General features: G+C 44.7%; 1 protein-coding gene across 4 annotated transcripts in view; it reads left to right on the top strand.

Moving 5' to 3' along the window:
* Positions 1–22,887, top strand: part of SNX1 (sorting nexin 1) — a 38,365-nt gene extending 15,478 nt beyond the window's left edge. Inside the window, exons 3-15 of one of the 4 annotated variants that reach the window (XR_005718706.1) lie at positions 1,192–1,319; positions 1,860–1,926; positions 5,340–5,383; positions 7,102–7,243; positions 7,835–7,913; positions 8,378–8,453; positions 10,695–10,808; positions 11,011–11,104; positions 12,205–12,410; positions 14,869–15,012; positions 15,601–15,681; positions 15,998–16,233; positions 16,869–22,887. Coding sequence is in view for 2 of the 4 variants with exons in the window: in XM_040226718.1 (XP_040082652.1) it covers positions 1,192–1,319; positions 1,860–1,926; positions 5,340–5,383; positions 7,102–7,243; positions 7,835–7,913; positions 8,378–8,453; positions 10,695–10,808; positions 11,011–11,104; positions 12,205–12,410; positions 14,869–15,012; positions 15,601–15,681; positions 16,065–16,233; positions 16,869–16,876 (1,352 nt within the window). In the remaining 2 variants the exon portion in view is untranslated. The remainder of the gene's footprint in view (positions 1–1,191; positions 1,320–1,859; positions 1,927–5,339; positions 5,384–7,101; positions 7,244–7,834; positions 7,914–8,377; positions 8,454–10,694; positions 10,809–11,010; positions 11,105–12,204; positions 12,411–14,868; positions 15,013–15,600; positions 15,682–15,997; positions 16,234–16,868) is intronic. The other 3 variants (XR_005718705.1, XM_040226718.1, XM_040226719.1) reach the window with 3 other exon arrangements.
* Positions 22,888–26,821: the final 3,934 nt, after the last annotated feature.

The following is a 26,821-nucleotide window of genomic DNA, read 5'->3' on the forward strand; positions in this document are numbered from 1 at the left end:
GCACTGCAGCTACTGAGCCTGAGCTCTAGAGCCTGTGCACCTGGGGCCCTTGCTCTGCAGCAGGAAAAGCCGCTGCAGTGAGGAGCCCAGGCAGCGTAGCTAGAGAGTAGCCCTCACTCCCTGCAGCAGAGAAAGCCCACAACAAAGAAAGTGGAGCAACAAAGACCCAGTGCAGTCAAAAATAAGTAAATACAAACATTTTTTTAATGCACAGCTCTTCAAAAGTCTTTCAGTAGTATACTCTAATAAGCTTAAGGTTTTAAATGTTTAAATTTCCTGTTCCATTTTCAGTCACATTTATTGGATTGTATAACTTAATTCTTTGTGTGGTGCCTGCATGATATGACTATCTTAAACATATTTTAGCTGGTTTCTTGCTTCAAATATCCTGTCATCTTAACATGTTCATTTTGCATGAATTTTTGTATGTATGTTTGCCTTTTTCCTGATAAGTAAAAGAGTCCTAATATGATTCCAACAGTTTGGCAACCTTGTTTATAGACATGATTAACTTTTAATGATTATGACATTGATCTAGGACTTGGTTATGCCTTATAGACCCCTCTCTCTGGTTTCATTTTTAGCTCCAAATGAAAGTCTAGAAAAGAAAAAGAAACTTCTCTCTTTGAATTCCCTAAGGCTAGAATTGGATACGTACTGACCAGGCCAAACCCAAATGGATATTTATAGTTTTCTTTATTAAAAAGAAAAAAAATCTGAGCTGTTTAGGTTTTGAACTTCTAGCTCCATTGCTTCAAGGTGAGGGTGTATTCTTGTCACTGGTATAAGTAATTTTAATGCCTAAAGGTGGTACATAGTGCTCTTTTAAAAATCCTGTCTAGAACACGTAGGGAATGAGTTGTTCTGTTTTCCCAGATAGACAGAGGCACTTCTTAAGCATGTGTTTTTTGTTTTGTTTTGTTTTTTAACAGTTTTGATCAAAAGAAATTTTTAGATGTTAGTCTTTTTAGTCCCCTTGAACAGTGTATATTAAACATAACTTAATCTTCGCAAGATGATCTAAAATTGTAATTGTGAGCAATTCATAAACTGTGGTAAAACAACAATGTCATCCTTAGATGTGGCAAATAGTGCTTTTCCCCAGTGTTACTGTGTTTGTCTTAGGTCCATTTATTCTAGCTTACAGTTTTTCTGACTCTTTCTTCATTATAAAATATCAACTATTTTTAGATGCCACAGTGGAGCTATCCCTGGACAGCACACAAAATAATCAGAAGAAGGTGCCAGCCAAAACACTCATTTCTCTTCCTCCACAGGAGGCCACACATTCTTCTAAGCCCCAGCCAAGCTATGAGGAGGTGAGAATTTGTGCTATTGGTCTTCCTTTGGATGTTTAGGACTGTGCTGCCAGTCTGAAGTTCAGTTGCTTGAGTTAATATTTATAACTCTTGAAGAAGACCTTTATGGTTAATGAACAGCCAGAATCCAGTAAAGGATTCTTTCCTGGGCAAAGTGTCTGTTATCCAGAGGATAGCACAGAGGCTTTCAATGATCACTAGTGATATTTAGTGTCCAAAGCTCCTATATTCAAGAGTATAGTCTCTCCCCATTCCCTCTTTAGCCTGAAAGAGGCAAGTCTTCCAAAACCTAGTAATTATTCAGTATGATCAAAATAGCATTTTAAGAGAATAGATGTAATGAAGACCTTGGGGCAAGCACGAACTTAGAATCATGGGAGTTGCTTCACTGAGATTGTTGGGAATGGACAGAGCTGAAGACTGATGTGTAGAAGGATATATCCTGATATTATTATCTTGATGATGTAATAGTGATACAGAGTAAAATGAATAGCCTTTTGAGGGGTATCTTACTCTCATTGTTTGTTTTCTCTTTAAAAGCTAGAGGAAGAAGAACAGGAAGACCAATTTGATTTGACAGTCGGTATAACTGATCCTGAGAAGATAGGTGAGTGTACTTGGGACCCCTATGATGTTCAGATGTGGCTGTGAAAAGCAGTTAGCTGATTTCTAAATGGTTACCTCCAGAGCTGAACCAGCTGTGTGAAAGACTTCATCATCATCTTTCCTGTGAAACGATGCTCTTTGCTATGCTTCCAAGGCCAGAAGCAGCATTTAAGCTATTTATTTAGGCTTTTCTTGGCTTTAAGAAGAAAAATCAGAAAATTAAATACTATTCGAATCCCTTTTTAAAAACCCCACATTGCCTTCTCCCCAAGTTGTGGAGACCATTTTATTCCCTCTTGAGGTAAACTCAATGTAACCACCCTAAAAACACATTTTAAAATTTGGAGATGCTGGATTTATTTTTCCCTTAAGACATTTGGATTTCTTGTTACATACCATTTATTATGTACTCTTGATGTTCTAATAAAGTGAGGAAGTCTTCCACTCTCTCTCATAGGTAAAGATTAAAAAATGCAGGTTGAATTTTGATCAGATAGAAATTAGATTTTCATAACTTTGGCCAGAACATGGATTTTTAGGACAGCCTTCCTGTGTCGCAAGTTTGTGAGACCTTTTAGTGAGCAGAGAGCAACAGGCCTCAACTTTCCTTGTTCTAGGTGTGGTCTCTGTGAGAAGAGGCTGCACAGAGCTTTTTCCTCCTATTAAGTAGGGGTGATATTTGTGTGGTTAAGAGGAAAAATGTGGTTTCCAACCCTTTGTCTATTCTGAACTAGGAACAAGAGTTTATAAAAATCTGATTAGACTTTATGCCAAAATGGTCTGTTGTTAACTGTGGAGTTTTACTTTTCCCAGACTGGTGCACTGGTAGGGTGTTTCTGAGCATCCTATACAGTTCCCTCATCCAACAATAGGCTAAATTGAGAACCAGTAAGTGAAAGGTAGCTTTCCTCTCAGGTCACAACATATGGCCTTTGGTAGAATCTGGACCAAGACTTTGAACTACATGTTTAGAATTCTCTCTTACCTCTCTAATATTTATGAATATTCTATAAGTACATTGATTTTAGGCTAGTTATTAGCTACTTTACATCCTTGGTAGAACAAAATAAACCATAAGTAAACACTGATTTAACTGTTTTATAAGTCATGATGTTTGTACCAGGAGAGGGAGGGAATATGTTAGTTTCCTAGGACTTCGGTAATGAAGTATCACAAACAGTATGGCTTAAAACAACAGAAATGTATTCCCTCAGCGTTCTGGGGCCCAGAAAATCTGAAATCATGATGTTCATGAGGCCATGCTCCCTCTGAAGGCACCAGGAAAGGACTGTTTAATGCCTCTCTCCTAACTTCTGGAGCCTCAGGCATTCCTTGGCTGGTAGCTACATCACTGCAACTCTGCCTTCACTGTCACGTGGCATCCTCCCAGGGTGCCTTCACATCATCTTTGCTTTCTGTGTGTCTGTCTCCGTGTCAAAATTTCCCTTTTTTAGGTGGCACCAATCACACTGAATTAAGGCCCACTATACTGACCTCTTTCTCCCTTAGTTACTTCTATAAAGACCCTATTTTCAAATAAGGTCACGCTCTGATGTACCAGGGTTTAGGACATCAATGTAATTTATTTAGGGGGATGCAGTTCAGCCCATAACAATAATTTAAGTGTCCCATGGATCAGATTTATTTAAACAGAAATCACTTTTGGTGATAAAGCTTCATCCCCTTGCATCATCATCTAGACTCTTAGTCACATCAATGTCAAGAAACCAGCTGCTTAAAGCATTTTCATATTCATATTTCAAGATTCACATCGATCTTTATAACAATACCTTCTGTTTGTTTGGGCTGTTTATTCAACATGCACTTCTCATTCCTACAAACATTTAAATAAATTAGAATCTCACTTCTGCCAGGATATTGCTTTTTAGAGACTTGGCAATTTGCATGTATTATTTTCAGCTTCCTGAAATTACTTAGGAAATTAACGTAAATTTAAAACTGCTGCATTTCTAGAACATTTCCATATCTTACGAGGTCTGGACTGGCAAGTATGTCTGTCTGCTCAAACACTGCCTCAATAAAAACAGCTGGTAAGCAGGCAGAGTGTCTGAAGACCTCACTTTGCTATTGTGTCTTACGTACATTTGCACTTAGTCTTCCCTAATTGCAGGCACTAAATTATGGGAATGATCTTTTGGACATTTGACCATAACTATCAAACTGTGAATAAAAGTCTGAATACGTTTTCTATAAAGTAAATTTAGATTTTTTTTTTCCTTTTATCAGTGATAAACATCCTTAGTAGTTTAGGCAATACAGTTTAAGTGGTTTAGAAGAGAACTAACAGTAGTAATCAATATAAAGTAATTTCTAAAACTTATATTTTGTTTTATTTGTTGCTCTTTTGGCAGGGCTTGACTGGGTAGAGAACATAAGCCCTCTCTTCCTGTACAGTCTCCAACTTTCCTATGTAATTTATAAAAGCAGTTATTCCCAGCCATCTTGGTCAGACCAAATTGTAATATGTGACCCTGCAGGGGTAGAACTTGCCGTCATCCCAGGACCATTTCAGAGGCTTTGGCATTTAGTCATTTTTACCTGCATTTTCCTGGTTGGTGTGGGGAAGGTTCAGGGCGGAGAGGAAGGGAATGAAACCAACCCAACGCTCCAGAGGCCGGCACTGGACCTACGTCTGTCTCAAGTCCCATGTGTGTCTTTTCACTACTCACGGAGTCGATGGTGCCTTTATGTTCCTAAGTGGTAGAGGTTAGGACAGTACCACAGAGAAAAACAATTGCTTGAATCCCAAATTATGTAACAGTCAAAGGCTTTTTCAGATAAATGATTCCTTCAGGAAAAAGAGATTTGTGTGACATCAGGCAGCCCAAGTGTCTTCCTGCCAGGCCCTTTGATCTGGGCAAACATGCTAGATGAGAGGGGTCAGTGTCCCCCAGCTCGGGTGGAGGGGCTGGGACAGTATTTCTGAAAGAGCAAAGGAAGCCTAGAGCTAGTTTAGGGTAGAACTACTTGTATCCTTTTACATCATTTGCTTCCTTCTCCTCCTCCTGCTTTATACAGCAGGAGAATTGTTTGGATTTAGACAGATGTGTGTAACTAGCCCAAATATTGGCATGGTAACAAGCAGTGGATTGTCAGTGTCCAGTGCTGCTCTGTGGAAGGCATAAATAGAGCCTGGCTTTGAAACAGGGAACTGACTCTCTTGTCTAACTCAAACGGGGACCTAGCCAGCATCCGTGGGACCATGATGTGCCATAGAGGCCTCGAGGCAAAGTAGGAACTAGATTATAGTATAGGATCTAAAGCTTGGAGTTGAAACAAGAGTTCTTATACACGGTTCCTGTGGCTGCCTTATGATTCTTAGTTAAATGTTAGCAAGATTGGTCCTGCTTTAGTTCACAGAATAATCCTCTCCTGCTTTCTGTTCTCCCGCAGGGGACGGTATGAATGCCTATGTGGCCTACAAAGTTACGACACAGGTGAGTCCAAGTGACCCTGCTGATGGCCACCTTAATAGGTTTGGGTGCACATACCAAGAAGGTCATCATTCAGATTATTTCTGGGTATTTCTTTAGTTTCTTTGTCAACATCTTCCTTCAAGTTTACTCAAGATGGAACAAGTCTGCATCCCCTTGGTAATCTCATCTGAGCCTTTCCACTTTTCTTCCAGAGAACTAACACTTCAATGTGAAACTTTGTAAGTTTTATCAAGACATGTGGTGTATCTGATATAGTGCCATCCCTCTTAAGAGCTATGTGGCTTAGAGCTAGTTTGGCGGATCACCCCAAACTGTATCACCTGTTTAAAAATCATCAGTTCTTCTGAGGTTTCCTATGTGGAGCTTCTTTTAACATTCTCCCTAACCTTTTGCCCCTTGGGTCTGGTCTTCCTTTTTTATATAATATTAATGCATACAAAACTTACACGTTGTTGTATGCAGGTTATGAAGCATAAAAAATGAAGCCCCGAACCTACCACCAGTCTTAAGATGAGTACCATTGAATCCACCTGCGTGTTTCTCCTCTCCTTTCCTCTGCCTCACACCTTAGAGGCCACCACTCTCCTGAACTGTCTCTCATTTCCTTTATAAAAAGTCTTCACATATGTATCTCTAAACAATACACTGTTTTGCTTTTTTTTTTTTTTTGAGTTTCATAAAAATGGTATCATGCTAAAAATAGTGCTTTCTTTACTACCATTGTTCCTCAGATCCATCCATGATGTGCGTAGCTGTAGTTAATTAGTCCATTGTGTGATTATAGCATAATACATTTATCCATTTTCCTGTTGTGAATATTTGGCATGTTTCCAGTTTTTGTAATTATGAGCTGTGAACATTTTTGTACGTGTCTCCTGGCCTACATATAGAAGAGTTTCTTTGGGGTATATTATCAGAAGCAATTCCCCTGGGTCACAGGTAGTGTAAATTTTGAAGAAAAGAAATACAAACTATGTTTTTAAGTCCTTGTACCAATTTATACTTCCATCAGCAATATGTAAAAGTTCCCATTGACATACTTCCTTGCCAACAGTTGGCAAGGCCCCACCTCCTTAAATTTTGCCTGTCTGGTGAGTATTAAATGATCTCTCAATAAAATGTAGGCCTTGTCTCTTTTTACTGGACGTTTCCTTTATGTTCCCTTTCTACTACTCGTTGGCCTGCCCCTGTGTTCTAGACCCTGTGATAGGTTGGAGGTTCAAGTGTCTACAGTGTAGACATTTTGTCTGATCCTCCCCTTAGGGGCAGTGTTTACTGTGCATTTTCTCCAGTTTGGCTGCTTTAATTCTGGCAGCAATACCCTTAATAAGTCAGGGCAGGATGAAAGGATTGGAGATTACCATAGATTTCTAGCTTTAAACTAGATTGCAGCATCTCTTTCCTTAAAGGAAAGGTTCTTAACCTGCAAATAAAACTCGATTTGAATTTAATTAGTTGCCTTCGTAATCCCATGTATGTTAATTTGTGCATTTAAAATCATTATTCTGAGAAGGGCTCCATAGATTTCTAGACAACCAGAGAGGATTATAACTCCAAAAAAGAAAAGGGGCTGAGAATCTCAGCCTTGGAGAAAGTTATTTATGAAGTGGCTAGAAGACCAGGGATCTGGGGAGAGATTCCCTTGATGTCAGCTGGATGACTTTCAAGATACTCATCCCCTATTGGAAATGAAATCTTGTGTTTTTTCTGTCCCCAAGACAAGCTTACCAATGTTCAGAAGTAAACACTTTGCAGTGAAAAGAAGATTTAGTGACTTTTTGGGTCTTTATGAGAAGCTTTCAGAGAAGCACTCCCAAAATGGCTTTATTGTCCCTCCTCCACCTGAGAAGAGCCTAATAGGTAAGCCTATTAATTCCGCTTAGATTTTTTTCCTTTGCATGCTTTCTACAATATAGTTTCTACGTAGTGTGTGAGATTACTTCTAATGACAGTGTAGAATCCAACAGTTAGAAAGGAACCATTTCCAACATCTTCCTATAAATCACATGAGGGTTAGACATACAGCATGTTTTGACGTGGTCTCTTTCCTTGGGTGCAGTAGGAGGCCTAGGTTTTAGTTTCCACAGAGTGTGTGTGTGCGTGTGTATTGGTATCCTGGAGTCTTCAGTGGTTCAAGGAGGTCAGGAAGGAATCTTCCCATTACCATCAATTGATATCTGCTAATCTTTACTCAGAGTCCCATGGCCCCCTTTTAGAAAACGTGCTCTGGAAATCCCAGGGTTGAGAACCTTCAACACTTTAAGACTAGTATGAAAACTGACTCTTGTATAAAGAACTTTTTGTTCATGCTTGTGCATGACATAGAAGTGGCCTTTGGCTGTATTTTGTAGAGCTCCCTCATTGCCTTCCTCCTGGGGCTTTTCTGCAGCCTAAAGCTTTTCATGATGATTTATAGTTTTCTTGTTTTTTTCTTTTTAAATTATGTTCCAGGAATGACAAAAGTAAAAGTTGGGAAAGAAGATTCTTCTTCTGCAGAATTTCTTGAAAAACGGAGGGCTGCTCTAGAAAGGTAAGTACAATAAAACTATTTTCTTGAGTGCCACGAGAACAAATGAGGTGCTAAAACTGAGACTTAATCACCATGAGACATTGGCTAGAGTTAGTAGTGGTGAAACTTGAATGGGTTAAAGATTCCCACCTCTGTGTTGTCTGTAGCCTTTCCTAAGTCTCTTTCCTTCCCACATTAGGAGCAGAGCGTCCTCTTTTCTTCTCTCCTGAGTGAGCAGGCAATCATATTCTCCTTCTTCAACAATCAGTCAGGAGTGGCTCTGCAGTCTCTTTCCAAGCAGTTATTTTTCTTTCCTTTTTGGAAATGTGAAGAATATGAACTTACATGTGCTTATAAGCAGAGTCATATAAGTGCCCTGAGGATATTTTAAAGTAATGAAAGACACTGTACCCCTGTCAGCATATTATAATGCCCCAAACTTTGTAAGGCCAAGCCAATTAACCAGATAACTGCTTACCCTGTAGGTACCTTCAGAGGATTGTGAATCATCCTACCATGTTACAGGACCCTGATGTCAGAGAGTTCTTAGAAAAAGAAGAGGTTAGTATTGTACAAACTGAATTTCACAATTCATATCTACCCCTGTGAAATGAAACTAGTTCCTTCAACAAATATTTGAGCACACGCATATAGCTTAGTCTGACTGTATCCTAGTTTATAAGTCCCCAAAAGTGACAAGTGTCTTTCAGCCTCTGAAATAAAAGCAGCTCTGCCTGCAGTCAAAAGTAACTGGTTGTAGAGGTCAAACTGTAACCCAGTTTTATCTTACTGGATCAACACAGTGATCTGTTTGGCAGGTCTTGCCATGTCCTTCATAGGTTACTACTTGGCTTCAATTGAATGCTTATTTTGTGCCAGGAGCTGTGGAATTTTAGTTCAAAACCACTTAACCACAGACCTCAGAACTGCCAGCATGTAGCAAAAGTGTTGATTCAAGTGGACAGTCTTTTAACAGGCTATGCATAGGCTATTCATGACTGAGAAAAATTAGAGATAGTCCAGTTGCTAATAATTGAAGAGTTAGTAAAATATATCAATACAACAAATACTTAATTCTCATCATAAACAGAAGGTATACAGAAATTCATTGGAGCATACATTTGAAGAATGATGAGGGAGAGGGATAAATTAGGAGTATGAGATTAATGGATATACACTACTATATATAAAGTAGATAAACAACAAGGATTTACTGTATAACACAAGGAACTCTATTCAGTACCTTGTAATAACCTTATCATGGAAAAGAATCTGAAAAAAAAAATATATATATATATATATATACACATATACAACTGAATCACATTGCTATACCCCTAGAACTAACACAGTACTATAAATCAACTGTACTTCAGTTTAAAACAAGAATTATAAAATGAAACATGAAACAGCATAGAAACATAGCTGAAGGAACACATTAGTCATTAAGAATCAAAACAGTGGAATAAAACAATGGTGTATCTCATAGGAAAGAAAAGTAGAAGGAAATAAGTGATAGTGTAGAACTGTTTTTTTTTTGTTTTGTTTTTATTTTTAAATTTTTCTTTAACTTGCATATTGTATATATTACTCAAAATAAGAAAATGGTACTAAGTATATGGGTTGCCCCACCAAAATGAACTTCTTTAATTAAAAATTCTGTCTAATGCTCTAAATCTTAGTTCTCCTCTGAGATTCCTAAATCCAGTTTTTCTTTTCATGCCCTCATACCTGCCTGGTGCCCCTAGAGCAGGGATTATCTCCAGTGGCACTGTGGACATTTTGGGCTGGATCATCCTTTGTTGTGGAGATGTCCTGTGCACTGTTGGTTTAGCAGCATTCCTGGCCTCTATCCACTAGATGCCAGTACCCTCCCCCACCTCCTGTCCCCAGGTTTTTTTTATTTGGTTGTGTCCAGAGTCTTAGTTTTGGCAGTATCTTTCTTTGTTGCAGCATGTGGAATCGTTTGTAGTGGTATGTGAACTCTTAATTGCAGCATGCGAGATCTAGTTGCCTGACCAGGGATCGAATCTGGGTTCCCTGTACTGGGAGCACAGAGTCTTAGCCACTGGACCACCAGGGAAGTCCCCTGTCCCCAGTTTTAGTAAGCAAAATTATCTCCATACATGACCAACTGCCCCGTAGGGGGCAAAATGGCCCTGAGTTAAGACTCTCAAGAGTCGTGGGCACTAAAATCTAATTGTTCAGCGTGGCATACTACATACACTATGGATTCTTCAGCATCCTTTTCCTGCCTTAGGAAAGGAGTGGGAAGACTGAACTAGTCAAATTGTTTCTAAGTATTTGGCATGCTTGACTTAACTAGATGTCCATAAAAGTAGCCTCAATCTATTATGTTCCTTTCTTCCCTGAGGAAAATTCGAATGGAATTATAGCTTCAAAGTGTCTCAAGATTTTAAGTCTAGCTGTGTGTGAGTATGCATCCAAAAAGAACTTTTGACTTTTAAACAAAAGCATTTGGTATTTAAGCAGTTCATGCCTGGGTAGGCAGATAATCTCAATATGAGGTCACCTGGCCACATAACACACACTGCCTGTCTTTCTGCACACAGTATCAAAAGCTGACAGTTTTGCTGATTCTCTTTAATGTGGTCCTTTGATTTTTTTTTTCTCTCCACATTGTTAGTTAAGGATTTGTCTAACTGCCCTTGAAAATAACAGCCTACAGTTCAGATAATTTATTTGGCAAGTTTGGGGCATGCCATCTGATGGATACTAATTCTTCTGAACCTAAAATAGGGGCAGCAGATAACTTGCCACCCCGCCTTCTTGGTCTTGTAGCTGCCACGTGCTGTGGGTACCCAGACATTGAGTGGCGCTGGTCTCCTCAAGATGTTCAACAAAGCTACAGATGCGGTCAGCAAAATGACCATCAAGATGAATGAATCCGACATTGTGAGTAGCACTGGGCCTCTCAGCTTCCCCAGTCCCCTCAGGGTTATGGGTCAGAAGCCTTGAGGAGTCCTGAAATTTCTGAGATTAGAGACTTTCTTTTTACAATAGTTCAGTCCCTTAAAAAAGAAGAAAAAAACTGCTAAGGAAAAGACAGCTCTATGATGAGTAGCCTCCTTTAAAGCTTTGGGCCTTTGTGTTTCAGTGGTTTGAGGAGAAGCTCCAGGAGGTAGAGTGTGAGGAGCAGCGCTTACGGAAACTGCATGCCGTTGTAGAAACTCTAGTCAACCACAGGAAAGGTAACAAGCTTCTGACGTGCACTTGGAGCTGGGGGGAAACTGATGTCTGCAGTGAGCTAGAGATGGGAGGGCATGTTGTTCCCAAACCTCTCAGCCATTCAAGTTGAAATTCTCAACCCACTTGGTCCTTGATGTTCTGATCAAAGAGATAATGCCATGCATCTCCTGACAGGAAACATGCCTCTGCCGCTGAAGGCATTGTACTCTTTACCTGGGAGGAGTGCAGAGAAGCCGTCCCAGTTACAGCTTGACCTGGGATTGTGGGCTTTGGTTGGTGGCATTTGAGTTGGTGGCTTATATCCAAAATGATGCTACATGCCTTAGCTACATGGTCCAGTGAGAAATATGTAAATGCTGGAAACCATGTATGTCTCCTGACCCTTCTTCACCTTTCTCTGGTGAGATTTGCTTAAGAGCTAGTGAAATTTGCCTAGTTTGAATGCTTTAATCATGCTGATAATCAGAAGTCTAAACAGGCAGAAAACCATTAGAATGGAGACCAATATAAGGGTTGGCAAAATATGACCCAGCTGGGTCATATCTAGCCATAGACCTATTGGTCATGGACCTATTGCTGTGGCTCTAAGTGGTTTTTAACATTTTTGAAGAGATGATGGGATGGAAGGGTGGGGGAGGGGAGCAAGGAGAGTGAGCGAATGTGGTCTGCAAAGGTTAAAATACCTGGCTCTTCACAGAAAAGTTGTTCTACTCTGGTGCACGCAAGACTATGCAGTGTGTACATACACTCTCTCTCATGCAGGCAGGCTGCTTACTGTGAGCTCTAATGTGAAAGTCAGAACTGTGCCATTGGCCCGTTTCTATTAACTGGCCCCAGTTCTCCAGGAGCATTGGCACTGCTCCATCCAAGCAAGCCTAGCCTAGGGAAACTGAGGGCAGCAGGCACCTCTCTTTGCTCGTGTGCCTGAGCTACATCGCCCTCACTTTCTGAATTCAGTTGGCTCTGGTGTAAATGGCCAGATTACAGAGCCCATGGTTGCCAGACACGCAGGGGCCAGCGTCGCTCAGGCACCCGGGCAGTGCCAGCCGACTTGTCCCTCTTCCTTGGGAGATCAGAGGCTCTGCTGTCTTCCTCCTGCCAGAGCTAGCGCTGAACACGGCCCAATTTGCCAAGAGTCTCGCCATGCTTGGGAGCTCTGAGGACAACACAGCACTGTCACGGGCACTCTCCCAGCTGGCTGAGGTGGAAGAAAAGATCGAGCAGCTCCACCAGGAACAGGCCAACAATGACTTCTTCCTCCTCGCGGAGCTCCTGAGTGACTATATTCGCCTCCTGGCCATAGTCCGCGTAAGCATCTTGTCCCTCTCCTCTTTTTCCTCCACTGGATTTAATTTGTCTTTTCCTTTGCGCTTCTTCCCAAGATGGTTTCATCCATTATAGCTTAAAGTAGGTATAGTTTTTATACTCTCAAAAGAGAAAGTATCTTGTGAACTGAAACATCCATTAAACTCTTAGTTATCTCTGAGTCGTTTTGAGGCCCACAGCCAGTATTTTAAATCAGCTTAAAAGACCACTCTTGAATTTCTAAGTAGGCCCTTCCTTATTGTTGAAGCTGGATAGCATCCTATATTCCTTTCTTTAAGCAAGGCTGTCCCAGGCCTAGGTCTGGACCCCTTGGAGCTGTGACTTCCTCAGCCCTCCGGCCTTTGCCTTCCTAATAGTATGCAGCAGCTTGGCCCCGGTAAGAGCTCTTGCTGGCTTCCACTTTTCCCTCCAGTGTGGGCCACCAGGTAACTCCACACAACCAGTGTGTTGCTACATGGAGGAGTGTGGCCAGGGGGCTGAGGGAGCTTGTCACCGGAGCTGTGCTGTGCTGACCACACTGGTGACAAGACTGCAGCCTGCCCCTCAGGTCAGGCACCTCACCTTCTCTTCTGGTGACCAAGGCACTCTGGTTTCCCTCATCTTTCAGAGTGGCTGAGGAAGCTTCAATGGGCAGTGAGATTAGTTCTCGCGTGGCCTCTCTGAGACAGAGGAAGGAGCCAAGAGGGAGCCTGGCACCTGCCCTGATAGGGCCTGAATCTGCCTGATCCAGGTTGGGACCAGAACATCTGAGCCTCTGAGCTGGAACAGAGCCACACAAACACACTCACTCACTCTCACTCACTCTCTCTCTCTCTCCCCCTTCCTCTCCCCCAATCCCCGAGCTCTCCCCAGCCTGAGAGCTCCTGCATTGTCAGGAGCCACGCTGCCCCCAGGACTCATTTTCTCCGTGACAGAGTTGCTTAATATAGTCTTTAAGATTGCTCACTGTCCTCTCCCTTTGCTGTTTGGTTTGCTGCTGACTCCAGAGTGATAAGAGGCTGGAAAAATAACCTGTTCTGGCATGCTTGGAACAGGTCAGACTGCTTAGACTAGAAAGCCACCCCAGGGAAGGGTTCTCTCTGGGGATGCTTTCCGAGAGCAGTGTTGTCTGGGGCTTCTGGAGAGCATTTGGATATGACCCTCAGGCCAGGGACCCTGTATAGAGAGGGGTGAGGGAGGCCTTACTAAGGCAGCTCGCCTTAGTGCTCAGACTGCAAACTGGTCTTTTCTCAGAGACCCCTCACCTGCCCTTCTCGTGGTCATGTGCTGGCAGTGGGACTGGAGAGATGAACAGATGTTACTTCTCTGCTGAAACCTGCAGCTGTACCACAGTTAGCCTAGGGTGTTAGGTTGGATTTGAAGTCACACTTTACCTGATCCTTTATTCAGCTGTTTAGAAATTGCAGATAAGCAGCAGTGACAATGCAGGGGAAGATAAATTTGGTGTCCTTTCATTCCTTGAGGTTCAAGTCTTGGCAAAGGCCTGAACTAAGGAGGCCTGAAAAACATCCAGGGAACTCTCACAGGGTGGGGGAGCAGAAGGACCGGTGTTGGGAGGCTGCCCCAGGCAGAGCCCTTTCATCCCAGCCTCTTGAAGCCTACAGAGCCAGTGGGGGTGCGGGATGTTTTGGTTAGTCCACCAGGCATCCTCTGGACATCCTCGAGGAACTGAAAACAGGGAAGGCCAGCAAATGGACTTGGGAGAGCTTCTTGAAGGCCTTGATAGCCGCGAGCAGTTGGATGTATGGATGAGATGAAGTTACTTAGTGTAAAGGTCTGTTAAGCTGAAGGTGGTGGGGAGACCTGTCGAGCTCACCCTGTGTATTGTTTGGGTGTCAGTATAGAGTTTGCTTCCTTAGGCTGGTCTTCTCTGATGCTTCCTTAGGTTGGTCTTCTCTTCAGGCTCAACTAGGTCCTCAAATGTTTTTTTGCAGTACTCTGCTTGTTTTTTCTGTACTCTGCATTCTTATAATTACTTATTGGCAGTTAGTAATACAGTGTCAGGCTTTCCTGTTAGACTTCAAGCTCCATGAAAGCAGGCTTCTGTGTTTCGTTTCCCACTATATTCTTAGCCCTTGGCACAGGGCAGGCATTTAAGGAAAGTGTGTAGACTCATGAACTGAGTGATCTCAGGGAGTCCGTTTGAAAGCCATAGATTGGGCATGGGCATCAGACCACCTGCTTGTGCTGGGCCATCCAGCCTTGGGAGCAGCATGACGCAGCATGACGCTGGTCTACTGGAGCCTTGGAGAGAAGTCTTACCCAAGCTTGTGCTTTTGGACGTTACACTTCAAGCTGGGCATTAACACAAGATTGTGGAACCTGCCCTTGCTCAGCCCTTCCCTAGCACAGTCGCTGGGAGAGCCCCCTCCTCCCAAGGCAGAGCCAGCAGAGCGCCTGAAGGGCTGGTTATGCTTCTCCCCAAACTTCACCCTCACAGGCCGCCTTTGACCAGCGCATGAAGACGTGGCAGCGCTGGCAGGATGCTCAGGCCACCCTGCAGAAGAAGCGGGAGGCTGAGGCTCGGCTGCTATGGGCCAACAAGCCTGACAAGCTGCAGCAGGCCAAGGATGAGATTGTAGAGGTGAGCCCCCTGAGGCAGACCTGCAGGGGTGTTCCGGCTCCTGAGTGAGTCCGGGTTCCACCCCACTGAGCTGCTTAGAACCCCTCAGCAGGCAGGAGAACTAATGGAGTCTAAAGGACAGTGGCCGGCAAAGCCTCTGCGAATGGCCCAGGGTCTGCCTGAGACCGGGCCCTCCTCCTCTCCTGTTCCACCCACACTTGCCAAATTAGAATCTCTGCAGGAGCCGTCCTGCCTGGGTCTTTGAAAAGCTCCAAGGTAATTCACTTGTGCCCTTCTGGTGAGAATTAAATTCAGTTCTCTGGGCCTCCCAGCCTTGCTGGCAAGTACCTGAACTGGAGCCTCTTTGGAACTAGATTTCTTAGGAACCAGACTTGGCCTGAGACACATGGCACCTCTTTCCCAGCCAGTTCCAGAGGTGACCTCTACTGGAGTCTGGATTACCTGTGGAATCTCCATATCTAATCTTACCCACAGGGACAAACAAGTGACCAATTGAGGTCTCAGATACACAGTTGCTGTTCAGAGGTAAAGACTTAATAGTAACTCCATAATATGTTAAGGGATCCTTTCTTTCCTCTTTCTTCCCAGTGGGAGTCTCGGGTGACTCAGTATGAAAGGGACTTTGAAAGGATTTCAACTGTGGTCCGAAAAGAAGTGATACGGTTTGAGGTAAGGTAGAAGATCCTCCTCACCAGTGTGCAGTGCCCGGCTCAGTGGTAGTGCTGGTTCTGGCCATGTCTCTACTGAGTAGGGAGACAGACGGCAGTGCCAGCGACTTGGCAGTTATTATGACCAAGCATGGCTGTGTGTGTGTGTGTGTGTGCGCACGTGTGCTCACGTTTGTGTGTTTGTTCCTGAGGCAAAGTGGCTGTCCTCCACTGGTTGCTGGATCAGAGCAGTTAGACACAAAACAAAGCTTGCCATGTCATAACCCCTCTACTCCCCTGTCCTTTTTCCTCGCTTTCCCACCCTGCCACCATTCAAGAAAGCCTTGCAAGAGGTTATTGGGCTGGAAATTGTAGCTAATCCAGCTGCTACCTCTCCTTTCTGAGGCTGTGTTCAGCCTTGGTCAGCAAAAACATCACCATCCTGTCAAGAGGGGAAGGAGCAACTGTCCGGATGGTCAGTGTAGAATCCTGTCTCCTTTAGAAAGAGAAATCCAAGGACTTCAGAAACCATGTGATCAAGTACCTCGAGACACTCCTGTATTCACAGCAGCAGGTACGTAACTTGTGCATGGCTTTCTTCCTCTCCTGCTTGCTTGGGCCAGCTGCATACTTGAGATTTTGGTGACAGGGTGGTCTGGCATACATCAGGGGTCTGGGCCCTGCTTGATCAATAATTGAACATAAGTCCTAAGTCCTTATGTTTCTCTAATGTGGAGCATCTAGTAGGGTCTTTTGCTAATAAGCAGGATAGCCTTAATCCTACAGTGAGTTAGTTTTTAAGGACAAATCCCAACTCTCCTCTCCCTGTAACCCCCTAATACCACCTAGCCCTCTTGAGGCTGAGGCCCCAATCGGTATGTGGAACAGTGACCCTGTTGTGAGGAGCTGACTGACCTAAGCCAAGCTGTGGCCCCCACGGGGGTACTTCCTCTGGGGCAGAACCAGGACTGTCTTCAGACCTTGCACTTGATGCTTCCTTCAGTTTAGAGAGGTAAGGGTAGTGTGGCTGGCCAGCTGGTCTGTCCCAGGGTCTCTTCTCAGCATACCCATTTCCTCAGCTTGGCGTCATCCTAGGCCTCCCTGTGCTGGCCAAGGGCACTTGGGGGAGTGCCTTGGCTTACTCCCCTTCCAGGTTCAGGCTCTGCCACTCGATGGGAGCATTTGCTTACTGAGCCCACTTCTTTGCAGCTGGCTAAGTACTGGGAAGCCTTCCTTCCTGAGGCAAAGGCCATCTCCTAATGGACCGAGGACACCAGAGCCGCCTGCCTGACGCTGCCTTTTTATACAGTCCTCCACCTCTGCCGGGCCCAGCGATGCATCCTGCCCAGCCTGGACTTCACCCCTTCCCTCCTGCCCCCACGACCGAGCTGTCCCCAGTCCCTCTAACCGTTACTTCACTTAGCTTCCATATATATTTTCTTACCTGAAAGAATAGTTTCTTGCTTTAAGCAAAAGTCCTATACTAGGTGGTGGAATTAGGGGATGGGGTGGAGTATTGATATAAATATATAAATACAAATGTATATTTTTCAGGATGTGGTTAGGAACTGGGAATAACGTTTTCTGTTACTCCTGACGGTGCCATGAAAAGATTATGTAATAAAATACTTTAAAATCGGGTCACATGACTGAGAATGGTGGTGCTTTTTGCTCTAGGCTGGGGAACAGTTGGGAAGCAGCTCTAAACAAGAAGTGCCCAGTAGTCATGTAATGAGCTCCTCTCCACAGGAGCTTGTGGGCCTTGGCTCCTGCTTCCCCACAGGACTGGGGTTTCCTTTGCGCTCTCTACCCCAGCTGCCTGTTCTGAGGGTCTCTTACTAACTCTTACTCCTGCTTCTTTAGGGAAGGAGTTTTAAACACGTCTGTTCTAATAAGAGGAACAAAACCAATTCTCCTGCAAAGGAGGCAGACTTTCATTTTTATTCCTGCCCTGTTTCTCTCAGCTGCCCAGGGCTCTCTGAGAGTTTGCCTTCTGATAGCAAAGCCTTGTGTTCTGAACTTCTTTTTTGCCACCCATCAGAGCAGGTTCTCAGTAGACTGGTTTATGTTAAAAATGTAAAGGACTGATAAGGACTTAACACTTGACCCCACTGACAACAGAACTAGGCACTCTGCCTTGAGATAAAAGTCATCCCAGGGTTCCTAAACCTTCTGAGTTCCGAGAAGCTTTACAGTCTATGCCCAGGAGAGAGCATGTCAGCAAGAGGCCCTGGTGTTGTAAGCACAAGCCAAGGGCATTCAAAGGGGTCTCTGTGCTGGCCTGGCCAGGGAGGCCCAGTCTCAGATGTGCCCTTGCTGGGCTTCCCCTCAGCTGTGTCCGCAGCTGCTAAGCTCGCTGCTCAGAGCAGACTGTGAAGCTGCTGTGTGGGGCAGGGCTGGCAGACTGCCTGTAGGGGAGCCTCATACTCCTAGCCCCACCACCCTCAGATGCCCTTGCTGAGGGCACTCCAGACCCATGGTATCTATCCGTTCTTGGGGTGAGGGATAGGTGTCAAGGTTTGGAGTGGGGCAGCCTGAGGCAAGAGAAGGCAGTCAATAGCACTGATCTCCAGTATTCTCCAGCATACCTGCCTGACGGGGGAGTGCCTATGCTGGCAAGTATTTTTTTCAATATGCTGATTTTTTTTTTTTTTTTTTTAAGGAAAAGTCACTCAATCTCTCCCTTCCCCCTAATATCCTTATTACCACCTTTGATATTACCCTTCCAATCTTACTTATATTCTTGCTCTGCTTAGTTATAATAATGGACACAAAATACTCTGTATCCGGCTTTCATCATTCAACCCTGTATAAGCTATAAGCATTTTTTCTATTTTGTTATGTATTTTCACAGACGTTTATTGTAACACTCTGTAATTTTAAGGCTTCCATAGAGTGACTGTACCATAATTCTGACTCATCCCTTGTTGTTGGATTGCTGGTTTGTTTGGGAACTTTTAGAATTTTCATATGATTTTAAACTTACAGAAAAGTTACAGGAATATCACGAAGAACTCCCACTTGCCAAGTACTTGTATTTTACCACCCCATTTGCTTTATGACTTACGATTTGCTTTATCTGTATTTACATGTTGTATTTTCTCAATCATTGAGAGTCAGTTGTAGATATTGTTACCCCTCTACCCCAAAACTTCAGTAAGCCTTTCCTTAAGAAAAAGGACTTCCTCTCCACATTTATAACTGTAACCACTTGGCCGAAGCGGGAAGTATGATGCTGACGTCATGCTGGCACTGACAGGATGCGGTTATCTGCGCATGCTCACTGTTTAAGTTGTGTTCGGTGTCCTAGTGCTGTCCTCTGTAGTGATTCCCTTTTCCCGGTGCAGAATCATGTGTTACATTTAGTTGTGATACATGCTTACAAGTGTCTCTCAATTCAGATGTCTTTCCTTTTATTACCTTGGCCTTTTTGAAGAATACAGCCACACATTTTGTAGAATGTTCCTCAAATTGGATTGGTCTCATGGACTAGATTAGGGTTTGGCATGTCGGGCAGGAACATCACAAAAGTCATGTGTCCTCTGTGTGTGTCTTAAGTTGGCAGGTGATGTTACTTGATCCCATTAATATTGACGTTAGCTCTGTGATCACTTGGTTAAGTTAAAGTCTGCCAGACTTCCCCTTTCTAAGTTGACTTCTCCCCTTTGTAAGTAACAGGTTACTTGTAGGGAGACACTTTGACGTCATGTACATACTTTGTTCTTCATTCAGTGTGATTTTCTAACTCCATAGCTTCTTCTACACTTGTTTGACATTCTACTTCTAAAGGAAAGCATCTTCCTCCCTACTTATTAATCTGTTTGTTTATAGGTATGGATGAATGGATTCCTATTTACTCAAAGTTGCTAGGTATTGCTTTGATTCTCAAACCATCCCAGATTTCTAGCAGGCTCCTATGTCTTTTTAATATGTCCCTTTCATTTTTTTAAAAAAACACTTTCTTACTTTCTGGCTTAAGGTGTTCCAGACTTACCTTGTATCTTCCTAGCCCCAGCCTTGGAATCAGCCATTTTTTTGCCAGGGAATCTTGATTCCTTTGAATGGAAAATGATCTTAAGAAATCAAGATCTGGGTGCTGAGTGCCCATTGCTACTAGAATGTCATTGCTTCTAGGCTTTTCTTGGCAGACAGAGCAAGGAAATAACTGTAGGTAAATATATATGGAAATATTGAGGGGATGGAGATAGATAATATAAATAATAAAAAATCATGAATTCATAGTAGCCCCATAAATTTTATTCTCATCTCCCTTTTTCATATTTTTAACTCTCTAAGAAAACTTTAAACTTTCTCTTTGCTTTGTTTTGTTCCATCCAGTGATCCTCTTGATGTAAGTCTGTTTTTGTTATTTCCTGGGGACAGACTCCCTTCTGTTGTCAAAGCTTCCTTCTCAGAGCTTTCCTCTGTCCCAAGGCTGATGGAGCCAGCTGTCTTCAGGGCCTGTGCATTTCTGTACAGAACTTGCAAGTTAAGACCAATAGCAGTTTACCCATACTGAGCCAGAGGCCTGTATGCGGGGATAGGGCCACAAAGATGGAGTTGTTCCACTTGGAGACTCAGGAGGAAGAAATTGGAGAATGGGATGCTTGAACTGTGTCTTCAAGGTGAAGAGGTTTTTGTTCCTTCTGCGGGACCATCTACCTTCCTGTGTCATGTCGTGAGAGGTGGGCCCATCTAGGGAATACCAGTGGCTTGATGTGGCCAGAGTTAAGTCAGTGGACGGCCCATGGAGTGATGAGCAAGAGCTGGATCACACAGTGCCTATCACTTGTGGTACACTTTGAACATGACCCTGCAAGTGTGGGCAGCTCCTGGAAGGACTTAAGTAGGAGATAGCGTGGTCACATTTGTGATATAGACATATCAGAAGATACAAGGCTGGAGGCACAGAGAGAGAGTCAGCCAGAGTGCTGAGGAGGGCAGTAGTAATGGAGTCTGGGCTCAGGGAGAGGAGTCAGTGGCAGCAAAGAGCCCCTGGGGGCTGCTCACTGATACGATGAAAGGCCTGAGGAAGAGAGTGGCAGCTGGCATGACCCATGAACTTCTGACTTGGGCTTCAGGGTGGCTGGTGAGAACGGTCATGACATAGGTAGCACGGGAGGCCAAATAGGTTTAGAGCAAATGGGCGGGGAAGCAGTGGTGACAGCAGGTGCATGACCGTGTCATTCACATAAGAGCCTCGGCTGAATGAAAAGGGAGGACTGTGCGGAGAGTTAAGGGAGATACAAAGTCAAAGCTGGCTTTGTTTCATTTAAAGGCATGTCAGACCTAACATGTTAACAGAATTCAGAAGACAGAAAGGGAGTAGCCATCAGCCATGTCTGGGAGCAGATGCAAAACGCACAGCGCAAGGAGCCTCGCTGCTGGGGCTGGGGAGGAAAGATTGACCTCCTGCATGGCAATCCAGATGTTCTCAGACACGGCTACCTCGTTGACCTATTTTGAGTCAAGTGGTTTACAGAAGAGGTGTGGATATGAGTCTTACTTCTGCTTCCCGGTGGGTTATTTCCCCCATGTATCTCTGGACTCCACAGTCCTGAAGGTGAGGGCTTAAAGCTGAAGAGACCCCAGCATTCAGAACGGGTCTTCAGCAACAGAACAAATTTAAGGAGTAGAAATGATAGGAAGTGCTGCATGTGGATATTTGTAACGCTGAGCTCTTTCCGAGTGATTTTCATTCTGAATGCACCTGTAGCTGAGAAGCCTAAAGAAAATAAAGAATGTCTGTGCATCTCAAATTTGAAAAATCATGAGAAGATAGTGGAAATCTAAAGATGGGGCCAGCAACTGGTTGAGAAAGGAGCATGGTGATGGAAGGAGTGTCCTTTGCTGAGCATGTTTAGAGCCCACGTGGGATTGAAAACCATGGATTCTGAGGAACAGCAGACCCTAAGGTGGTGGGATTTTCCCCACCAGTTCCCAGCAGCCTTTGGGAGGGGGAGGAGTAGAAAAGGAAGAGAATGGTGATTCCCTCCTTTCCTACATTTGACCCATGCCTGAACAGGACACTCTGCCTTAATGAGTCACTGGCTAAAAGTCTCAGCTCCACGTTGGGGAAGAGTTGGGTCAGAGCTCAGAGTTAGAAATGCACTAGAACAACTCATCCTTGTCTTCTGGCCCTAGGGTTGGTGTGCCATCATCTGCCAATGTCTTGTGATACCAGTTGTGTGGCTTAATGTTGGCAATCGCCACCAAACAAAAATTCTGTAATATTTAATTTGGGCCTTAGGGTATCCATAGGAGCGCAGTGGCTACAAAGAACAGGACGTGATGAGGCAGGTCACTGAAGCACAGAAAGCAATTTAAGGCATAAAAAAACCATTAAGACAATAAACTCTCCAAAGTGGAACATCTCTTTAACCTTGTGACCCCTGAAAATATCTGGGCTTTAAATAGGTGCTATGTAGGTAACTGTTGAATGATCTCCAACAGTGGGCTTTGCCACTTGGCCTTCACAGCCTGCTGTGAGAGGACTCCATCTCGCCTTTCCCTGTTTATCTCCTAGTCCTTCACAGCAGTGTGCGTACCTCACAGAAACAGACTCCACACACTCTCCTTCTTTCGCCACTGCTGTGTAGCATAAGAAGCCTTTATTATCGGTGGCCTTTGCACCTGAAGCACCCTATCTCAAACCCTCGTCCCTCCCTTCAATCTTAAACTTACACCTGTCTGAAACAGCCAGCCTTCCATATTGTGGAAGAAAGTGTGAGTAAATAGAGATGAGGGCACTGGTTGGTGTGTCAGGACACTCACTGGGGATTCCCATAGACACTTCTAGAAACCCAAGTCCATGAAGATGGTTATGCAAAGAAGCCCATCATAGCACTGTTTACAGCTGTAAAATTTGAAATCAATCTAAATGTACAGCAGGAAGGGATTAAATGAATTATGGTACATAATGCAATTAGATATTATACAGTCATTGAAGATGATATACAGCTATATTCATTGGCAAGAACTCATTTTTGAGTAAGAATAGGTTACAGAATTACATGTATGATATGGTCTGCATTTATATAAAATTATATATATATATGAGAAGGATGTTAATTGAATTGTTAACTGTGGTTGCCTCCAGGGATGGAATTTTGCATTATTTAAAATTTTTATACTATCCGATATTGCTTGGAATTTGTATATTATTTTTATAATCATAAACATTAAATAAAGCTATTTTCATTGTGGGAAAACAACCCACTGCATCCTTTGAGGCCTACATTCTCTGGGGAGGTTTCTTTGAGCCACCCTCCACCCTACCCTATTCCCCACTGGAGTGGGAGCCCCGGCTCCTTTATAGCTCTTGACTTAGCACTTCGCTCTCTCCTTAAAATTCTGGTCTTTCTCACCCTTGATTGTAATGTTATCTCACCAGCCTCCATGGCTCTGAACTCCTTAAGATCGTGGTTACTTTAGACGGATACTCATCTAGGTCCCTCCTCCACTTCGAGATTCAGAAATAGACCTGATTTGGGGTTTGATGGGCTGTGCTGCTGTGGGCTTCCCTAGTGGCTCAAATAGTAAAGCGTCTGCCTGCAATGCAAGAAACCTTGGTTCAGTCCCTTGGTTGAGAAGATCCCTGGAAAAGGGAATGGTAACCCACTCCAGTATTCGTACCTGGAGAGTTCCATGGACAGAGGAACCTGGTGGGCTGTAGTCCATGGGGTTACAAAGAGCTGGACACCACTGAGCGATTAACAGGCTTTGCAGTGGTTGGCAGAATCGGTGTTCAGTGCCCCAGGTGAGGCCTGCAGGTGGGAGGTGATAGCCACCTGCCTCATTGCTTGCCCCTGATAAGCGTCCTCCCTCCCCTTTGCCTTTGTCTGTTGTGGAAATGCCCCTCTGGCTCTGCTGACCAGACCTCTGGGGCAGAAATCCTCCCCACCCCCAACATCAAGGCTGCTCAGAGGAGGCCAGCTGCTCAGCCTCTGTGGGATTCATTCTGGGTCCAGAAAAAACCCCAAAGAAAAAACCCTGTCCCATCTGAAATAGGACCTTTCTCTAAAGGGATGTGACAATTGTTTCCAAATGACTGCCCCCTTCTAGCTCAAGTGCTCTCAGCTTCCTCTTCTCTTATGAGTGACAGTGGAAACGGCCACAGGGGCTCAGGAGTGGGTCTCTCCTTGGGAACATCAGCAGCCTCACCAGAAAAAAGTGATGAGGCACCTGGCAGCCAGGAAATGTGCAGGGCAGCGTCCAGACTGTCCCGGTAGTCCCATCCCACCCCAGGACCCTGTAACGAGGTGCCATGTGGTAAACACCTTCCCGTGCCAGTGGGTGCAGGGGTGTGAAACACCCGGTGCCATGACCCTGCCAGGTGGGCGTCATTATCTATATGAAAAGACTGAGGCTTAGAGACCTTAAGCAGCTTGCCCAAGGTCACACCGAAGAGCTAAGGCTTGAACATTAGTCTACTTGGCTCGGCTTGTCTGCACTCCGATATCCCACATCTGAAGATGGACAAGGAGGATCTAAACGCCAACTCACTAAGCTGTTTCCTTAAAGGTCGAACAAACTCACACAGCAGGGCTATCAAGAAGTTGCCCACCTGACATGGTAGGCATTTGCACTTCTCTGACTCTGTGAGGTGCTTTCCCCAGATGTGCTCAGTGTGTGGCAAGAGCAGAAGCTGGAAGACGGAGAAGCAGTTTGGGTGAGTAGCTGGGGACCATTAATGGCAGAGGCTAAAAACTCTACTTGCTGAGAAACCCCAGACAGTATCCAAGGCTCAAGTGGGTCGAGGGCAGGGCAGCCCCTCCCAGTCAGGAAGGCCTGCTGCTATGGGCACCCCCGCAGCTTTACCTGCTGTCCTTAGTTCTTGGTCTTACAGCCTTCCTCATGATAAACTCCTGTGACTTGAGGGTGCCTGAGTACCTTGAACCCCCGTGCCAGCACACCAGAGGGGCGATAGGTTGTTCCCCTGACATGCCACTGTAAGGGAAGTTAGGAGTGAGTTGTTGTAGGGCCAGAAGGGTCTTCCCGGGAAGCTCCTGCTCCGGCGCCAGGTGGCTGGGGTGCTCTCCGCAGCTCCCCTGCCCTGGCTGGTATCATGCTGTCTGAAGCAGCTGTGCTTCTGTCCTGCAGCAAGAGGCAGGTGACTCCTAGGAGCGACACTGCTGGCTGCAGCCTACCAGTCCCCTGAGAAACAGCACCAGCCTAACCTGGGGCCAAACTTTGCTCTCAGGGCTTGGGCAGGATGTGCTTGTCAGAGGTGCCTTCCTAACACAGCCCTGTCCACAGCCCGCTTCTCCCTTCCTCGCACCTGTTTCCTCATCTATAACATGATGAATTTAGACTAGCTAATCATTTAAAATGTTTTAGCAGCAGAACTGTTTTTTAGGTGTCTACACCAAAATCCAATATTTACAACATAAATTTCTAAATTTTATTATTTCAGATGTATAAGATGTATTTATTAAGCAGTTAAGTGCTCTGAAACTTAGAATGAATAGGACAGTTGCTTATTTACACCAACCTCTGCTTCCAATTCTTTTTTTTCTTTTTTGGTTGTACAATATTAGAATATCAGGAAAAGCCTGATTACAGTTAGTAGTTGGAGTAACTAATAGGATTTTTGGTGTGTGTGTGTTTAAGCTAAACTTGCAACCTTAGGATACTGAAAGGAATAGAAGAATTTGTTTTTGTTGTTTCAAAAATGAATCATTAACAATATATGAGATGAACTATGTGTAATCTCCAAAACCCCACAGTTTTGGCCTACAAAAACAGCGAATTCATCTAATTCAGTCAAATAAGAATAGCTAACATTTACTTACTAACACTGTGCCAGCATGGTGTCATTTAGTCTACACACAACTCCCCTGGTACAGATAAGGACCCAGAAACAAAAGTGTTGTCCAAGGTTGCCCAGGTGACCAGAGCTCCCACTCCCGCCCCCCCACCCAGCCCTCGGGAGCAGCAGTCCTGGCCCAGCCTAGCCCCAAGGTTGCTGGCAGGTCAGTCTGCCTCCGCCCGCCCGCGGGGAGGGGAAGAATCCAGCCTCTGTGCCCAGCGGCGCCCGCCGGCCCAGGAGCTGTTTGTTTTCTTAACGGGGTTAACCAAACCTCCGGAGCAGCAGAAGTCGAGCCCGAGTCCGTGAAAGGGGCTTTGTGTGCGGGCGGCTGAGGAAGAGGGAGGGCAGGGCCGGGCGGGTGTTGGAGGGGCGGGGGGCGGGAGCCGCGATCCAGCCCACCTGCACGCCAAGGACCAGGCGGCCCCAGGAGCGGGTCTGGTCGGCAGAACACCTCCGCCCCCAGCCTTTGCCCTCTGCTCAGTCCTTGATCTTCATCTCCAGGCTCTACGTCTGGACAGCGAGGTGAGAGTGGCCCCCCTCCCTGGCGGGGCTGGTGTGAGCTGTAACAGGCAGGCGTTTCCAACATGGCCCCCAACCGGGAGCATCAGATTCACCAGCGACCTTGTGGAAAACTCACGGGATCAGACTGCCTGTCAGGCCTACACATTCAGAAAACCCCAGTCAGGGCCCTATAACCTGAATCTGGAACTTAGCTCAGTGTTCATATAGGGAGCTGGCCAGCGCTTATACAGGAAACAAACTTTTCCTTTGACAGTAGTAACTGCTCTGGAGTGTACATCATGTCAGGCGTTCCTCTTTACAGGAAAATAGTCTCTGGACGTTGTTTTATCTCCCCGAAGACATAAGTGTCTCCAGATCCAGGATCTTGTTTTTCTTCTTTTGAATCTTTATACTCATGTATGAATGAAATGCCATGGAGTAAGGAGCTGCGGCTTCCCAGGTGGCACCAGTGGTAAAGAACCCGCCTGTCACTGCAGGAGGCACAAGAGATGCTGGTTTGATCCCTGGGTGGGGAAGATCCTTGGAGGACGGCATGGCAACCCACTCCAGTATTTTCGCCTAGAGAATCCCATGGCCAGAGAGCCTGGCGGCCTACTGTCCATAGGGTCGCACAGAGTCAGACAGACTCCACTAAAGCGACTTAGCACACAAAAGGAGCCGCAGGTTTCCTACAAGATATTTCACATCAGGTGCATCAAATCTATAACTGGGAATGAAAATCCATTGATTTGAGACTTCTCAGGAACACCTGAAAACTGAACAAATTAATAAGGTAGATGACCGTCTGCAGAGAGAGGGTAAGAGACAGAGAGAGCTAGGTGTCTGCCTC

This window comes from Oryx dammah, unplaced genomic scaffold (genome assembly GCF_014754425.2).
Source record: "Oryx dammah isolate SB20612 unplaced genomic scaffold, SCBI_Odam_1.1 HiC_scaffold_26, whole genome shotgun sequence".
Taxonomy (NCBI): Eukaryota; Metazoa; Chordata; class Mammalia; order Artiodactyla; family Bovidae; genus Oryx; species Oryx dammah.